Genomic DNA, 19,220 nt, shown 5'->3' on the forward strand with positions numbered 1-19,220 from the left:
GGATGACTGGGAGGTACTGTGTACCATTTCTAGTAAGTTTTTCTTGTGTAATCTAACCTTTTTAATTTGGCTATTTACAGGACAAGACCAATTCACTAATAATCCTCCTTCTAGAATGCTTTGTAAGTTATAGTTCAATCTGATTTTATTTAAGATTTCTTACATATAAACAGTGGACAGACAAGAAAGATATGACCCAAAGCACCAGATCATGCATTAAAAAGCACATTACAACCAATGTTAATACAGTAGAGTAATGCAATATTGTACAATAGCTGTCTGACACTCAGACACGATCCTATTCTAAAATGTTTATAGTTTGGTGAAGCCCTCTCAAATATGGGGACTGTGCCTATAGATGGTAAGCTAAAAATCTACTGAGCAGTGTTAACTGACATGGTTGTTTTAGCAACTACATGAATTCCCCATAAAATTACAATTCTGGAGCACCTTCTCTTAAAACTGTGTTGTGCCGTTCCTCTGTTATTCTTCCTGGAAATGTATGAATACATTGACAACTGAGTTACCTTTCCCCTTATCAAAGGGGTGTGTCCCAGGAGGAATAATAGAGTTCTAAGACCAGATGCACAAGCATTGTTGTTTTATGCGGAATACAATTATTTACTAAAACCGACATGTCAGGAGAAGAGACAGATTCTCTTTAAATTGTGGCCTACTTGATGGACCCAGTCTAAAGTGTTAGGGCTCATTCAGATGAGTGTGTAACTCGTCCATGTAACAGCCTTTAAAACAATGTCCGTCACACGGACACATGTATTTCAATGGGGCCGTTCACACGGCCGCTGTTTCAACGGTGCGTGTGAAGGGTCTGTGGAAAATAGGACATGTCCTATTTTCCTGGGTTTTCACGTATCCCTCAATAGGCTCTAGTCTGAGGGATCCGTGATAACACGTCCTACACGGGTGCACCCCGGACATGAAAAACTGCCTTTTTTCACGTCCGAGGTTGCCGACGCTTGTCTGAATGTAGCCTTAGACAGTCTGTTATCTACAGACTCCTAAAATGTAAATCTTGTACTGAATATGTAAAATCATGCTTTTGGCTGTCAACCAAAAATTCCTTGTTTGCCCTGATAGAAGCCACTTGTCTTTAAACAACTTATTATAGAAGGCACATTAAAGAGTCTGTCTAGTTTGACAAACCATTCTTAACCTGTAGGCCCCGTTCTTGGGGACCCCAAAGATCAGCTCGTGCAAAGGGAAGCACAATTGAAATGCATGGGAACTGCTGAAATGTTTTTCATTCATTACATGTTTACCTTCATGTCTTTTAACACCTCCTTAAATAATTTTAATAATTTCTTATTTTTTAACAGTTCATAGTTATTCTGCATATCCAACAAGACAGAGTAAGATATCTTTTATATTTAAGAAACTTAAATGCAGATCATATTTCATGTGTCCGTAATATTTGTTTTGGTTGTCTATAATTGTGAACAATAATCTTCTAATGTATGTGAACTAGTTCTGACCCTTAAAGGGTAACTATACTTTTATAAAACTTTTCGCATGTCATAGTGACATGTCAGAAGTTTTGATTGGTGGGTGTTTGACCACTGAGACCACCAACGATCGCGGGTGAGCGCTGTGCCGATTAGTTTCTGATCAGGTCTGGTTGGCATTCCTCGGAAATCTGAACGAGCAGTGTACAGACATATACTTTCGATTGAGCCTGTACCCCACTCGCTCTGGTTTCTGAAGAAAGCCGAGCAGAAACGAAGCGGCCAAGTGATCATCTGAGCGCTTCTGCCGCTTTGTTTTAGCGATCGATGGGGTCTCAGTTCTCGGACCCCTACCGATCCAAACTTCTGATATGTCACTATGACATGTCCAAAGTTTTATAGAGGCATAGGTACACTTTAAGTGTTCTTTTTTAGTATCTTACTTCTATGGTGAAATAAGATTACTTGAATTTAAATTCTCAAAGCCTGAGGCCATATTCACACGTTCAGAATTCTGTTCGAATTTAGGTGCGGATTCTGCGCCTAAATCCTAATAGAATCCATTAACAATCTGCCAGAAATTCATGTGAATGGGGTATCATACCCTATTTAGAAGTTCAGGAAAATATCTGCGTATTACCTTTATTGAATTACAATGGGGCTATTCTGTGTGCAGAACTGGTGGTCAATCCACGGCAGAACTCTGAGTTTCAGCCACAGATATTTGCTGTGGATTTTCTAAACAAATTTATGGAGTATTTGTCATGTGTACATGGCCCGAAGTTGCACCACTGGAGGGATTCTTATGCCAATAAGCCCCCTTCTGATTTCTGTTAGGTGCAGTGTTGCCATGGAGAAAGTTAGTGAATTCAAATCACCAAATTTATTGATATTCCTACATATTTGCCACTACTTAAAGGGAATGTGTCGCTAGAATTGTTTTAATTTTTTTTTAGTTAAACAATTATTATTTAAGTGATTACACATTGTTTTAGTTTTTTTTAAATGTTTTCACAAGTCAGGAAATATTATAAATTAGATTCTAATTTATTACATTTCCATGTGCTGGCCACTAAAGGGATCAGTTCCCAAAATTGCAGCATGGTCAATGTGGTAAAGCAACTTGATTGCTTTATGCTGCAAATTTGGGGTAGACACACTCTCTCTCACACAATCCCCCCTCCCTTATTCTGGCTAGTGCCAGGAGAAGGAGGTGTTTGAATCTTCAAACCTCCTACACTGTGTGCCGCCATTTTCTGAGCGACTGCACAGTGTAGGAGGATTAGATACAGTTCTCAACAGACAGTATAACACGAACATAATACACACATCACATACACAAACATAAATTACCTGCTCCTGCCGCCGCTGCCGCCTCCGCTCCTATTCCTTGCGCCTTCGCTTCCTTGAACATGAAAATGGCACCGGATTTCGCTCTGCGAATGAGCTTCGTGTTGGTCTGTGTGGGAGCGGCGCATGCGCCGTTCCCACACAGACGGCGTATGCTGCTGTGAATGGAATGGCTCCCGTTCGCATTCTCTATGGGGTTGTATGTGCCGTATTCCATCTCTGTATGTGTCGTTAATCGACACATACAGAGATGAAAAAAAAATGGCAGCCCCCATAGAGAAGTAAAACTAAGAACAAAGTAAAAAGTAGAACATGAGAATATAAATAAATAAAATTTATGTTAATATCATATTAAAAGCAATATGATAAAAAAAAAACACATTTCATGACACCTTCCCTTTAAATAAAATAGGTCCTTCAATTTTCTTCTGGTACTGTAGATCTCTTTTAAAGGGAAACAGATAAAACCAGAGCTTCCCATTGTATTTATTCATTAGGGACCAGAGTTTCTGTTTGCATTTATTCATTAGTTCGTTTTTAGTTCACGCAACAAACAGGACAATGCCACACTCTTGAAAAAATCCGGCATTGTCACTCAGAAGGAAAAGTTGGTCGCATTGATGTGTTACTAGCAGTGGCGTAACTACTGTAACTACCGCTGTAGCAGCCATAGCGGCTGCTATGGGCCACATGGCCGGAGGTTCCGCTAGCAGCCTCTATGGCTCCTACAGCGCGACACCACTGAACACTACGGCAGAGCAGGGTGGTATCTCCCCGCTCTGCCATTAAAGGTGTTGTTCCTACAAAACACATGTCTCCCCTATACACAGGATAGGGGAGACATGTGTGATCGCTGGGACCCCCATCGATAAGGACAACGGTGGACCGAAAGTCCCCCGAAGTTCTCCATGAAAAACCGGGGTCTGTGTCTGCAGCTCCGTAGAAATGAATAGAGAACCGGTCACGCTTGTGCGCATGCGTGACCAGCGCTCCTTTAATTTTAATTGCGCTACCAGACGCAGACCCTGGTAGTCCGAGGCTTCTCATGGAGAACTTCGGGGGACATTCGGTCCCCCGTTCTCCTTATCGCTGGGGGTCCCAGCAATCACACATGTATTTTTTTGGGGGGGTTGGGGCGGTATGGCGTTATCTACAGGGGGGGCTGTATGTTGCTATATACAGGAGCTCTGTATGTTGCTATATACAGGGGGGATGTATGTTGCTATATACAGGGGGGCTGTATAGTGCTATATACAGGGAGGGGTCTGTATGGCGCTATATACAGGGGGGCTGTATGGCGCTATATACAGGGGGCTGTATGGCGCTATATACAGGGGGCTGTATGGCACTATATACAGGAGGCTTTATGGTGCTATATACAGGGGGGCTGTATGGTGCTATATACAGAGGGGCTGTATGGTGCTATATACAGGAGGGCTGTATCGCACTATATACAGGGAGGGGGCTGTATGGCGCTATCTACAGGGAGCTGTATGGTGCTATATACAGGGAGGGGGCTGTATGGCGCTATCTACAGTTGGGCTGTATGGCGCTATCTACAGGGGGGCTGTATGGCGCTTTATACAGGGAGGGGGCTGTATGGCGCTATCTACAGGGGGGCTGTACGGTGCTATATAGAGGGGGCTGTTTATTGCGCTATCTACAGGGGGGCTGTATGGGGCTATCTACAGGGGGAGCTGTGTGGCGGAATCTTCAGGGAGGCACTATCTACAAGGGGGGGGGTTGTGTGGCACCCAGGGGAGGGGGGGTCCAGTCAAAAGTTTGCTATGGGGCCCAGTCTTTTCTAGTTACATCCCTTGTTACTAGTACTTCTATTCTGGGCTGCCAGGCAGAGGGAGATTGTGGCCTGGACCCTGTCTTAGTGAAGGGGAAGGAGGGAAGAGGGCTTTTTGTCTCCCAGCAGAGTTTTGCTCTGTAAATACCTATGATTGAACATTACAACCGCCACTCCCACCACAACTGATTAGAATGGCAGATTGTCCACACATATGTTTAACATAGAAGACAAATTGTCTTTCCTCTTTAGCATATACGTTATATATATTCATGCATATTGAACATCTCAACACCTTGCAGAATGCATCTGGATTAGCCCACATGAGCACATCACACATTGATGACGCATTGTTATTTATTTGTTGTTTCATTTTTGTACATTGTGGCTATTTGGGATTTACAATTTTTAAATTAGTTTTATACACAGTTACTTTATGAATGTATGTATACCTTAAATTAAGTTGTATATTCAGCAACAATATAAAAACAAATCATGTTGCTATCTGGATCCCATCATCAAGCAGTCTAGCTGCTGGTAGCAGTTCCTACAATGGGTTGTATGTGTTTTTGTAGGGAACTTTGAGTGCAGTGTTCTAATTGACCAGTATGTGAAACCAGCATGAAGACACCTTAATGCCAGCCCATAGACTGGTTCATTAATACAGGAATACCCAACATCACCAGCTTATTGACACATGAATAACCATGAAAGGCCAGCTAATTAACAGATAATTATCGCCTACAGTCCAGGTCATTAACACATAAATACATGTGGTTACTATCTTGTACATTCAGAGCGCTAAATAAACTGATTTATGACTGAATTTTTCCTCCATAGCTGCATTTCCGACCACCCACTGTCCCACAGTGCCACTCACTTCAATAGGCCTGTGTTGCAGTTACCCACACACCAGGTGGTCGGGAGTGCCGCTGTGCAGGAGAAAATCAGAAATAACCCCAGTCCCTTCGTTCTCCGTATCGCTAGGGATCCTAGAGTTTGAACCTCCATCGATCATAATGTTTTGGCATATTTATATTTATTAAGGAATATCCCTTTTAGAATTATGAGATCAGTCAAAAGCAACTATCCTGCTTCTGACAGTTTTCATAAAGCAAAAGGATGTTATTTTTATATACTGCACAGATTACAAAGGAACTGAAAAAATTGAAAATGAACAAAAAATTTAATGAAGATTTTATTCAAGAATTAATAGCCAATGATCCAGCTAATCAAAGGCGGAGCTCACTAAAAAAATAGATAAAAAAATCAGTTTATATTAGCAGTAGGTTTATATAGGTTTATATTAATGTTTTCGTTTTTCTTTTTTCCTAGTTTCACATCCTCCAGCTTTTGGTAAGTTATTCTATAATCTTAAGAGCTTAAAAATTGCCAATATATTTTATGGTGGTTTTTGATGCAATCACGGCCAAAATATATATTAGACTGAAGTTTTAGACGGGTATGTGAACCGATACCCTCCCAGGAAAGTTATCCAGATCCAAATCATAGGTTATATCGATATATCGGAGAGAAGTAAGAGACATTCTATACCCAAAAATACTTCTCTGAGGTTTATTGCCAAAATCTCATTACAATAATATTTTTCAAATGGGGAATAACCAATCAGAGGAAATGTGGCAATGACTGTTTCAGCCAATAGCAAACAACAAGAATATTTCATATTGAGCCAATCACAGACATACAATACATTTTAAATGTAAAATTGTAATTCTGAATTCGACTACGCTTTTAATTCCGTCAAAATGACGGAACCCTTGCACAACGGAGACAAACGTAAACCATTGGCACCGGATCCGTCACCATTGAAATCAATGGCGATGGTTTCCGTTTGCGTCAGTCAGTCAGGGCTCCATTTCGACGGAAAGTTCAGACGGTACGTCGGAACGGAGTCCTGACGCAGATGTGAATGAAGCCTAACACCTGCAATTTGACATAACCATTTTTCAAGCAAGAATACGATGTTATCTCTTGCCCTGTTCTCTCTCGTGAAACTTTACACCATCTCTGCATTTGCTACAAACAGTATCCATATTCATGTGCCTTGCTGTAAATCTCACACAAACGTTACCGAAGTGTCAGGATTCTGAATAGACATCACGTCCCGGCTGGTAGTGGTCTCTATTCACTGTCAGGACACTTGAGTAACGTTAATGTGTGTGTATGTGGCTGCACATAGTGATCTAGCTAAATCATTATGTGCTGTGTAAATGAATGGCGAGAAGTGTATGACACTGATTGGTTAGCGTCATACACTTCTCTCCACAACGCCCACTTGGTCAAAAAGTAAAACACGCCCAGTTGTCCATTAAGAAAGTCATTAGTATAAAGCTAATATAGGTCATAACTCCGTCAAAAATTATCGTTTTTCTAAATAAAAAACACTGCTGTAATCTACATTGCAGTGCCAATCCCATTATGTACAAGATAGGGCACTTATAATGTGGTGACAGAGCCTCTTTAAAGTCACGGTAATGCCCACTGTAGAAAACCCATGGCCACGGCTAAGCTATTTCATCGTGATGTCACATTCATGTGGTCATGTGATATATCAAACAGTATTGTCCATGAGCTTTATAACAGCAGTCTATTTTCCAGCAATGCCTTGTATACATAGATATTAACTTTATTATTTCTATTAACAGTGGATTCTGACCCTCATTTTGTGATAAACGTTCCACAAAAGAATGACACGCTGTGCTTCAATATTCAGGAGGAGCCAGGTGTAATCCTGAATCTTATCAAGGATAAACAACTGGGTATGTTATTGAACTTGTCCACTTAAATGAACACTAACTTTTCAAACAATTTATGCTAATCTAATAGTATACCTGATATAGTCCACTTTGTAATTTACTTACTGTTAAAATGTAGTTGCTTTATCCATGCCAATTTTGTGTGAATTTACGGCCACTAGGTGTCTCCGCTTATCTAATCTTTTGTCAAGCCTTTGTTGTCAAGCAAAATCCATCCCTAGTTACAGATGGACTGCAGATGGTGTGGGTGTGTCTCCTTACTGTCTGTCAATACAAGTCTATGGGGAGAGGAGGGGAGCAGGAGGAGGGAGCAGAGGGACATAGAGACACAGACACACATGATGACTGTATGATCTCCTCCATTATTCGGCAGCTTCTACATATTTGATAGGTAGTAGAGGAGAATCATGCTCTTCTATATCTATGTGTGAAGTGTATAGAGGACATGATAGCTGTTAGGCTCTGCCCACTAGCTCAGAGACTGCTGAGAATTAGAGATAGAGCCTGCAGAGGGAAAAACTGCTAAAAAATGCAGAACACAATTCATACAATAGCCAGAAATAGTGCTATTCCTTATGTACACACATATAATAGCCAGTATTTAATCTGAAAGCAGAGAGCACTGTATTCCTCAACAAGGTGCACTCTATTTGGGAAATATAGCACATCTTCTGAGCTATGGCTGTTCTTACCTGCCGGATCACACTTCCACTTTTCCATTGGAAAACTGGCATTTTAGAATGTATAGAAGGACTTGTAGTTCAATAACTCTATCAGCCTGCCCTTCCCCAGTACTACTACTGCTGGGTGACGTCCCCGGTTTTCTCTACTATGTAAAGTTAGTCTGCTGTCAAAATACTATGTACCCCTGTTTCTATTAAAACTGTAATATTACTCTTTCTGCTAGTGTCTGTGCCACACACCAAGGACCCAGGGCATGTGCCTCACTGGTAGCCACTAGCTATACTCTTATCTTAAAAAAAAATAATGACTCTCTGATATTCCAGGTAAAACTCATGATTTAAGTGTTTCCTATATGTGGAGGGCTGCCCATGATCACTTAGGTATAACCTACCACAGTGGCCACAGATAGATTCAAGGGCCACATTATATAATCAGATAGGTTGACTACCATTGTGTTAGACAGTTACATAAATGTTTCTAGGTAAAAAGGTTTTAATCTTAATTTTAAAAGGTTTTAGACTTTAATTAAAAAATATATATATTATGTAACACCTCTATTGAATAAACAATAAATTACGGTCCGCATACTATCCGCAATTGTGGATAGTATAGGACACATTCTGTCCTATGGGCCAATGCACACGACCGTGGTTTCCATGGTCCGTGCATTGGCTGGGAGCCCTGAGCACAAAAAAATAAAGCAAGTAATTTTACGGGCCACATTTGCAGTCCGGGCTCCTTAAAATCAATGCACATCTTGCGTGCACGGTCCGTGATTGCGGATGGCACTCCTCAGGCCACCCGTGCCATAATCACGGACCATGCACTAGACTACGGTCGTGGGCATGAGGCCTTAGAGACTTTGTAAACGCCTTCACTGTTTATATGAACTATCAAAGACAAATGTCATTATCTATTCTAATTCAGTTATATATATAGTTAAAAAGGTTTGCATTATTTTGAGAAAAAATTTATCCCAAAGCCAGTAATTTTTGTTTTCTTTAGGTATTGCAGTCAATGGGGAACTTATCGGGAACAAGAAAACAGACAATAATGTCAGATCAAATGAAACTTATTTTGGCAGAATTGGGATTGTAAATAGAGAGATGAAGATAAGAATTGAGGTGACCACTGACAAAATCATTGTCCTGAACCATAAAAATAAGAGAATGTTCTCGTGGCAGAAAACTGGCTCTATTAGCAAGGAAGGGTAAGAAACTTAGAATACTGTACTATGCCTATGAAAAGTCTCCAAACTACAACCTTTTTGTGAAGTAAGCTGCCCCAGTGATCAGCTGACCAGTGCGGGGGTCCAGTTCCGGAAAGTTTTAACCAGCCACACATATTTTAATACATGTGACTTTCATTGCAAAGTCATCTGGTCAACTGTAATGGTATGTTCACACGGCCATTTTTGGAGCTTTTTTCGATAGAGTCAATGAAAAACGGCTCCAAAAACGTCCCAAGAAGTGTCATGCATTTCATTTTCGCGGCGTTATTTTTACGCGGCTGTTTTTCCAAACAGCCACGTAAAAAAACAGCCCATCGGAACAGAAAGCCGTTTTTTTCATTGCAATCAATGGGCAGATGTTTGGAGGCGTTCTGCTTCCGAAAATAGGCAGTGTGAACATACCCTAATGGTCAGGCTGCTCTGAACTTATGTTCACTTTTATTTGAGGTAAGGTGAGATGATCTACTGGATCCTTCAGTTTTCTAGAATCCCCAACACAAGTTATAGGACAACTAGACTTTTTTTTTTTTTTTTTTTTAAATAGAAGAAATAATGCCAGTTGTACATTTCAGGTGACTCTCAAATATAGTACAAGTAAAATTGAGTAGGGTCTGAAATCAAATCATCAAAATCTGAATGAATATAATTTCTGTATTTATACTTTCCCAGGTTTAATCTGATAGTCAACAAAAGAAGTAACGTAACATTTTCATTTGGAGAAGGAGCAACATTTGTTATTATTCTGCATACAGTTTGGAAAGATCACCCTTTACACAGGGATTTCTTAGGATTTTATACACTGGATGATGATACATTTTCTAAAGGAGTCCATGGACTGCTAGGTAACATTTGTTCCTGTAATATAAAGTGTTATAATCCTCAATGCTTATCGTCTTTCAGCGTGCTCCCTTAAAATGGACTGGACAAAAGTGTATTAAGCTTCCAATTAATGCATGCCTGTTTTTAACCCTATCGCTGCCACAGTTTCTGGTCATTTTGCACATCAAGTAGATGGGAGGATTTTCACATTTCTGACAAGTACAAATAAAACGTGGATTATAAAATAAAAAAAGTGCCACCTAGTACTTTACACTCACAGTTTAATGTAAATTTGCATCAAAGCGTAACATTTTTTTAAATAAATACATAAAAATGAATCTTCTAAAAATAAAAGTTGAAGATGTGCAGAGTTTATACCTACGACTTACTATATGACTATGTGGGTCCACATTCGGTGGCTATACTCACGGATTCATCCACTAATCTGCGGCTAATCCACTGCGAATTTCACCTCTGTTATATTAAAAGTATGAAATTCCGCAACAGAAATTTACATTCTGCAGATTTAAAAATTTGCACCACAGGTCAATTTCTACAAGGAAAATTTCAGTAGCATGTGGTTAAGGTTTGTTAATATCTCATCCACTACTGTATTCCGCTACAAATTTTACCCGAGCAAATCCACAGGTAAAATCCACAGCCGTTCCTATATAAATGGAACTAGCCTGTTAAGGATGGAGACATTTTTTTACATTAACCCCTTGGAGATAGGCAATTTTTCTTTTTTTCATTTTTGTGTTTCTACCCTCGCATTTCAAGAGCCATAGACTTTTCATTTTTCCATCAACATAGCCATATGAGGGCTTGTTTGTGGGACAAGTTGTAGATTTTAATGACACCATTTAATGTACCATATAATGTATTGGGAAACTGGAACAGAATTCTTTGTGGGGTGAAATAAGGAAAAAAATATGATTCCCCCATAGTTTTTTTGGGTAAGTGTTTACGAGGTTCACTGTGTGGTAAAAACTTATTGTTAATTCTTTTCTGCGCGTCAATACGATTACAGCAATCCCAAATTTAAATAGTTGTTTTTGGTTTTATAAAGAAAAAAAATTGGTTGGTGTTGCCATATTCTAAGTCAGAACTTTTTAATTTTTTTGTCGATTGAGTGGGGAGGAGGTTTTTATTTTGTGGGATGAGATGTCGTTTTTAATAGTTACATTTTGTGGTACATGCCACTTTCCAAATCCATTTTATTCCATTTTGGCGAGGGGAAATGAAGGGACCAAAAAAACAGCAATGCTTGCATTGTGAAATCTTTTTCTATGGCGTTCACCCAGCAGGTTTAAAAACTTGATATTTTCCTAGTTCAGACTTTTACAGATGCAGCAATATCAACTATGTTTACAATATTTTGCTTACATAAATTTGTGATATATTTTTTTTTCTTTATTGTGAATTATTATATTTTGACAAATTTTAAACATATCTTAACTTTTTTTTTTTTTAGTCCCCCTAGCGGACTTAAACATGTGATCTTTGGATTACTCATGCAATACACTGCAATACTTATGTATTGCAGTGTATGGCTTTTATCTGTGCTCTACTTTTAAAGAGTAACAGAACTTTCATCAAACTATTGATATGTCTCAGAGACATATGAAAAGTTTGGATCTGTGGGGGTCCGGATGCTGAAACGAAGGTGCAAAATTGCTCAGCTGAGCACCGTGCACCTTTTTTCCTTAGAGCAGACAACCTGACAACTGCAATAATTTTGCCCATGGCCAGGTAAACCTATGAAGATGCCAGAGACCAATGGGCTCAGGGAGGTGATCTATGGCAATCTTGATGAATATGTTAAACTGGAAGGTTGGCTAGACAAGGGGCCCAATGTATCTGGTGTTTAAGGGCTCACGTACACCTGGAGCCAGCCCTAGTCTTGCCCAGATATTGTCAACCATGACCACCTTCACTAAACTTTGTGAAAAAAAATGTTTGTCTTAAATCATCCAAATGACATCAATGTGTGCAAAGCATATATATATATATATATATATATATATATATATATATATATATATTTATCACATGTCTACATCTACAAGAGCATGTGCTCACAAAAAGCTGAAACAGTAGCCATGCAATATCTGGTCTTCACCATCAAATTTCATGAAAATATACCAAAGACTTAGTGTGCTACCAAAATCTACATTGTTTTTGAAAGCATATAACATCCCATCTATAAAAATACAACTCAATCATTTACACTCTTAACCAGCTTCATGTAACTTTTCAGTAATGTAACAATTTTACCAATAATTGCATACAATTTCAAATTTGCGCTACAAAACTGACCTTAGCAGACCCCTAACAAATAAAAGAGTTCCTTAAAAAATGTCTGCATGTGTCTTTGTCTTCACGTGCATGTCTCCACAAATCCGTCAAAACCGCAGGAATCCAAAAATCTTATTTTTTATTATACAACCCAAAGCTGTTGTACAATCAAAATCAACTTTTTTTTTTTTTAAAGAAATCAGACCCTATGAACATTGCAAAAAATTTACCTAGACATTAATCATGATGACAATCTTCATGCAATTTTGCAAGCAATATTATTTTTCACCTAAAATGCTTACTCAAGCAGACGACATATCCTTTCTTATTGGTTAAGGGGTGTGATAACTGGAACAAAATATTATGTTAACTCACCCCTGCGCCTAAACAGGGATAGGATCATGATCACCGATACATTGATCCTGCACTCTCTCTCTGAGGATCAAAGTCTTGAAAAGAGGATTTTCTAGCCATGATGTTACTGCTACATCTGTGCCTAAAAAAGTCTATCCTTGTCTGGATGTAAGAGATAAGTTTGTGGTAGGGAACTCAGAATAGCTATTAAGTTTCTCAAAGCAAACAAGCAACATAAAAAATTCTGAGAAATACTTGTTGTCCATATCACTTAATTGTTCTCCATATTACTCAATGTCTTAAAAAAAGTCTCACATTCTAAATGTACTACATTACTAGCAGCATTCTCGATGATCCCAAAGCTTGGGAAGTACACTACCCAATGGGCCAACTGGAGGCCTATATCCCTCTTTAATATTCTTAAATTGTCAAACGTTTGACCAGCCTTAACTGAGACTCGGTATCATTGATTGGAAAGAACTAGGTGGTCTTCAAGTCGTCTTGACAAGTTGTAGAAAATATCAGATTTTTCTCCAACTGGTTTCACTATAACACCTGGAAAATTCCAGCAATGTTCCTGTTCCTTAATATGTCTAAGGCCTTTAATTCTCTTTTGGAAACAACCGACCCTTGACATCTTGGAGCTCAAGCATAGGAGGAATTACTACATGGTTAAGGAAAAGCTTACTGACACAGCGGACATCTAGGTAAAGCTGGAAAATCTGGGACCCCTGGACCTTGTTTTCTTTCTCTCCCCAGCAGACTTGAACTCCCCCTCCATTTTTTTTCTCTATAATTGTTCTTTCCATTGGGCATACGGCCTCCTATGCATTTACCTTATGGCTACTTACATTCTTTCCTCAGGGACTGACCATTCCCAGTGACCCTGAGTAGCTCCGGGTTTTTAACACTTTACTGGTTACCTGATTGTTTTTTTGTAGCACTTCTACAACATGTTCTTGTGTTTCACCAATCACATTTTGCTTCTCGTTGCCTTACCAAGCTCTCATGTGCCATACCTGATCTGTATTGTTTTGACACTTCTACTGTGATGCACTTTAAGAACTGATGTATCGTTTTGAAAATTCTATAAAAACAATGTTTAAAAAAAGAAGTTATTGGAAGGAAAAGGGTTAATACGTAATATACGAGTGTGTATATATGTATAATAAGTCAAATATTTTAAGACTTTAGTGTAAACTACTGTTATTTGTCTTCTCATTCTTGTGTTGGTAAACTTATTCTTAATGTTTCTTACATTTTAAAGGACAATTTTTTCATGGAATCAATTATGAAATTTCCAATGTTCACAAAACTGATAATCTAGACAAACCGGATGCGACAATGAAAGTGAAGAACAAGCTGCTGACAGTGACAAGGTAGGATATATTTGCTGTTCTAATTGCCCACACCCTTGGTGGGCAACCAGTAGATACAGATCTACTGGTGGCCTTGATCATGGATGCTTTAGACCAGCAATGAGGAGGCCCCAGTCCATGGTCCTGATTCTTATCACAGTGGAGTATAGCCAAAAGTGTTGGATTAAGGGCTTATTTACACAGAGCAATTATTGCTAAAATTCCAACGTTCTCATTGATAATCACTCAGTGTAAATGTGCAAAAAGATCAGCAATGAGCACTGAAACGATAGTTTAGAATTTACAAAAATCGATTGAGCAGAACTGTTACATCTTTATGGATACCGTAGACCTTGATCCTAGTGTACGGTATTATAATATATAACATATTCTAATGAAATTGTTAGTATAATATACAATATCTGTAATGGAGTAAACGTCCAACTAACTTCGGGGATTAGCTATGATTGGCTCATCTCCCTTCAAGTGAGTGAGGCTCAGCTGCAATACCAGCCACAGACCATGGACAAGAGTGGTGCTGTTTTAGTAAAACAAGCAGGATCCTGGATAACCCATTTAATTTGTATCCTCTTTTTTATGGCAAGTTACATTGTTAGCATGGTTAAAAAAAAAAATATATGTTTATCTAGTTTAAGTAGCGGATAAGAGGGTGGTATGAAGGAAAAAAACCTCTACGAATCATCGCAGCTTTCTATGTAAATTTAATGGCAAATCTTTTAAGAGTGTTCAGCAAATCGTACTGTAAGTGAAGTGGATCCAATCAGACACACACAAGTATTATCCTATCAGCATAGTCCTACATTGAATAGATTGTTGCTCCAACTCCCACTGCTTAAACTATAAACTGTCCCTGACGCTAATATCTAAGTACCCAATACTGCCCTAAGACACAGGCCTCTTGTGCCTAACTGAAAATCTGGTAATGATGGCAATGCAGTTCTGGAACAGGCAGACATTAAAGGGGTTTCCACTACCGAACAACTGATGACCTATCCACCAGATAGGTAATCAGTATATGTATGGTCTGTGGGGGTTCGACACACGGACCCCGCAGCGATTAGCTGCTCCGGTGGCCTGCGGGAACCGGATGTCATTACATAGTATGCAATGTACAGAGCTGGAAGCAGTTTGCTCCGTGCATTGCATAGCGGCCATGCTGCAGAACTGCAGCTCTGCTTTTATTCACTTGAATAGGAGTATTTTGTCTCATATAATGTTTATTGATTTATTATTGTGTATTTTTTTAGGGGTGTACAAAGAGACTACAGAAAAGACCCCAAGAATGGCATTAAAATTCCCTGCTGGTTTGTGCATTTCAATGGAGAAGGCCTAATTGATGGAACCCATACAGATTACATTGTACCTCATATTTTTAGTATTGCGTAATAGAAGTAATTAACTAGAAACAGGTGTAGGGAAGCTTTTTTATGTGTTGTGCCAACTAAAAAACAAAAAACAAAGATGAAGTACTCAGTATGCCATGTAACATAAAATTCATAAAACACAAACTGGTTTCTTGTATATCACGTAAACTAATCAATCAGTTAATAAAACTTACATTTCAGTGTGACCCTTGTCCCTGACTTTCTTTGCATAGATGACCCTCTTTGGTGCATATGAGGTGACTGAGCTGAACACAGGCCTCGCAGTGGCCTGCTTTTTGAGTGGAATTCATGTATGAGTAGATCCGCTCACACAGATACAGTATATAAAAAAAAGATACAGCAGCTCAGAGACAGGCTCACTTAGGCTATGTTCACACGGAGTATTTTGGGGGAGGAATATCTGCCTCAAAGCTCCAAACGGAATTTTGAGGCAGATATTCCTCCCCCAAAATACTCCGTGTGAATAGCAATGATCGCGCCGTTTTTCGCCCGCGGCCATTGAGCGCCGCGGGCAGAAAACACGCTTTCTCCTGCCTCCCATTGAAGTCAATGGGAGGTCGGAGGCGGAAGCGCCCGAAGATAGGGCATGTCGCTTCTTTTTCCCGCGAGGCAGTTTTACTGCTCGCGGGAAAAAGACGCCGACGCCTCCCATTGAAATCAATGGGAGGCGTTCTCGGGGAGTTTCTGCCGAGTTTTGCGACGCGGTTTCCGCGTCAATAAACTCGGCAAAAGACCCCGTGTGAACATAGCCTTATTGTTCCTTGCAAGACTTATGTGGCTTATGACAATAGAGGGGACATGTTGTACCAGGAGTGACAGCCACTGTTCATAGAATTGCACTGCATACATGAGACTGACGTCTAAATCCTGGCCAAACGCCACCGCCTTGTGCTGACATCACTGGCTTCTTGAGTGAAGTTTTACGCAAGCCCTGTGCATTCCCTGGCCCTGAAGAAACCAGTGGGTGAACGCTGGAGCCATCAATCAATCAAGCAAAGGGGCGCGGCTTTGGCCTAGGTTTAGGCTGAAGAGCACTTGCGGTGGTTAGGATACCAGGCAAACATGCCCCTGCGTGCAAGCTGTGGCACGCGTGCCATAGGTTGCTGCCCCCTAAACTAGGAGATTCAATATAATTTCAGTATACAAATATGAAAGGGAAAACTCAAGACAAATAATGTTGAGACTTTATTAGATCTATGTAAATATTTTACAATGCTTTATTACCAGTCACGAGTGAAGGTATACAGTTAGGTCCAGAATTATTTGGACAGCGACACAATCTTCATGATTTGGGCTCTGCATGCCACCACATGGATTTGAAATGAAACAACTGAGATGCAATTGAAGTGTAGACTTTCAGGTTTAATTCAAGGGGTTGAACAAAAATATCATGTGAAACGTTTAGGAATTGCAACCATTTTTCTACACAACCTCCTCATTTCAGGGGCTCAAAAGTAATTGGACAAATTAACATTACCATAAATAAAATGTTTTTTGTTTTTTTTAATACTTTGTAGAGAATCCTTTGCAGGCAATGACTGTCTGTGTCACGAAGGGTTCGTGGAACCACTGGGCCATACCGTCTTGGCGGTAAGGCAGCTGGCCAACAGGACGCAGGTCAAAGTCTATAGTTCGTATAGGGTACCTGTGGCAGCTTGGACAGTAGCAAGGCAGGCTAGGCAGGAACTTGGCAGCAGGTGGACGTCAGGTGTGGAGAAGCAGGACAGGCATGGTATACAGCACAGCACGGCTACAGCTCAGCACGGCACTAGATCAGGATACAGGTTACAGGAACGGGAAACACTGGGAGCAGGAAACACTAGGGGACCATTTGCAAGACAGACTAGGAATACAACAACAAAGCTCAGGCATAGAATTAGGGGGCTGGACCCCTCTTATAGTCCAGAGTACTCACGGGTCAAATTTCAGGAACTAGGTCCGGTGCGCGCGCTGCCCCTTTAAGAGCGGGCACGAGCTTGCGCGCACACCCTACGGGATCCAGCAGTGGTGAGTAGAAGCAAGCGCTGGCTTCCCCTGAGGAGGAGGCTGGGGCTAGTGCTTGCCGACTCGTGGCTGCGGCTGTCAGAGGGAGAACGGAGCTGACAGACCGCAGCCACGGACATGACAGCCTGAAGTCTGGAACCCATGGACATCACCAAACGCTGGGTTTCCTCCTTTGTGATGCTTTGCCTGGTCTTAACTGCAGCTGTCTTCAGTTGTTGCATGTTTGTGGGTCTTTCTGCCTCAAGTTTTGTCTTAAGCAAGTGAAATGCATGCTCGATCGGGTTGAGATCTGGTGATTGACTTGGCCATTGCAGAATATTCCACTTCTTTGCCTTAAAAAACTCCTGGGTTGCTTTCGCAGTATGTTTTAGGTCATTGTCCATCTGTACTGGGAAGCAACGTCCAATCAACCTTGCTGCGTTTGGTTGAATCTGAGCAGAAAGTATATCCCTGAACACTTCAGAATTCATCCGGCTGCTTCTGTCTACAGTCACATCATCAATAAACACTAGTGACCCAGTGCCTTTGGCAGCCATGCATGCCCATGCCATCACACTGCCTCCACCATGTTTTACAGAGGATGTAGTGTGCTTTGGATCATGAGCCGTTCCAAGCCTTCTCCATACTTTCCTCCTCCCATCATTCTGGTACAGGTTGATCTTAGTTTCATGCTGTTCCAGAACTGGGCAGCTTCTTTACATGTTGTTTGGCAAAGTCTAATCTGGCTCTTCTATTTTTTAGGCTGATTAATGGTTTGCACCTAGTGGTGAACCCTCTGTATTTGCTCTCATTAAGTCTTCTCTTTAGGGCGGATTTACACGAGCGTGTGCGTTTTGCGCACGCAAAAAACGCTGCGTTTTGCGTGCGCAAAAGGCACTTAACAGCTCCGTATGTCATCACATAGGATGTGCGGCTGCGTGATTTTCGTGCAGCCGCCATCATTATGACACTCTGTTTGGATGTTTGTAAACAGAAAAGCATGTGGTGCTTTTCTGTTTTCATTCATACTTTTGACTGCTGTTGCGCGAATCACGCGCGTCCCACGGAAGTGCTTCCGTGTGGTGCGCGTGATTTTCACGCACCCATTGACTTCAATGGGTGCGTGATGCGCGAAAAACTCAGAGATATAGGACCTGTCGTGAGTTTTACACAGTGGACTTACGCGACGCAAAAATCACTGACAGTCTGCACTGCCCCATAGACTAGCATAGGTCCGTGCGACGTGCGTGAAAAATACGCGCGTTGCACGGACGTATTGCCCGTTCATGTAAATCCGCCCTTATGGTAGACTTAGATACTGATACACCTAGTTCCAGGAGAGTGTTCTTCACTTGGGTAGATGTTGTGAAGGGGTTTTTCTTCACCATGGAAAGGATTCTGCGATCATTCTCCAGTATTGTCTTCGTGGTCGTCCAGGCCTTTTGGAGTTCACAAGATCACCAGTGCGCTATTTTTTTTCCCAAGAATGTACCAAACTGTTGATTTGGCCACTCCTTACAGTTGTGCTATCTCTCTGATGCATTTCTTCTTTTTTTTTCAGCCTAACGATGGTCTGTTTCACTTGCATTGAGAGCTCCTTTGACTTAATGTTGTGGGCTCACAGCAACAGCTTCCAAATGCAAATGCCACACCTGGAATCAACTCCAGACCATTTACCCGCTTAATTGATGATGGGTTAACG

The 19,220-nt window shown here is 40.7% G+C and overlaps 1 protein-coding gene across 1 annotated transcript in view; it reads left to right on the forward strand.

The window, feature by feature from the left end:
• Positions 1 to 15,720, forward strand: part of LOC142658083 (inter-alpha-trypsin inhibitor heavy chain H3-like) — a 95,697-nt gene extending 79,977 nt beyond the window's left edge. The window contains exons 15-22 of the mRNA XM_075833802.1: positions 81 to 122; positions 1,338 to 1,370; positions 5,944 to 5,964; positions 7,275 to 7,388; positions 9,075 to 9,279; positions 9,970 to 10,142; positions 14,039 to 14,150; positions 15,398 to 15,720. Of these exons, the coding sequence (XP_075689917.1) occupies positions 81 to 122; positions 1,338 to 1,370; positions 5,944 to 5,964; positions 7,275 to 7,388; positions 9,075 to 9,279; positions 9,970 to 10,142; positions 14,039 to 14,150; positions 15,398 to 15,536 (839 nt within the window). The 3' untranslated portion in view covers positions 15,537 to 15,720. The remainder of the gene's footprint in view (positions 1 to 80; positions 123 to 1,337; positions 1,371 to 5,943; positions 5,965 to 7,274; positions 7,389 to 9,074; positions 9,280 to 9,969; positions 10,143 to 14,038; positions 14,151 to 15,397) is intronic.
• The last annotated feature ends 3,500 nt before the right edge of the window (positions 15,721 to 19,220 follow it).

Source organism: Rhinoderma darwinii, chromosome 7 (genome assembly GCF_050947455.1).
Source record: "Rhinoderma darwinii isolate aRhiDar2 chromosome 7, aRhiDar2.hap1, whole genome shotgun sequence".
Classification (NCBI taxonomy): Eukaryota; Metazoa; Chordata; class Amphibia; order Anura; family Rhinodermatidae; genus Rhinoderma; species Rhinoderma darwinii.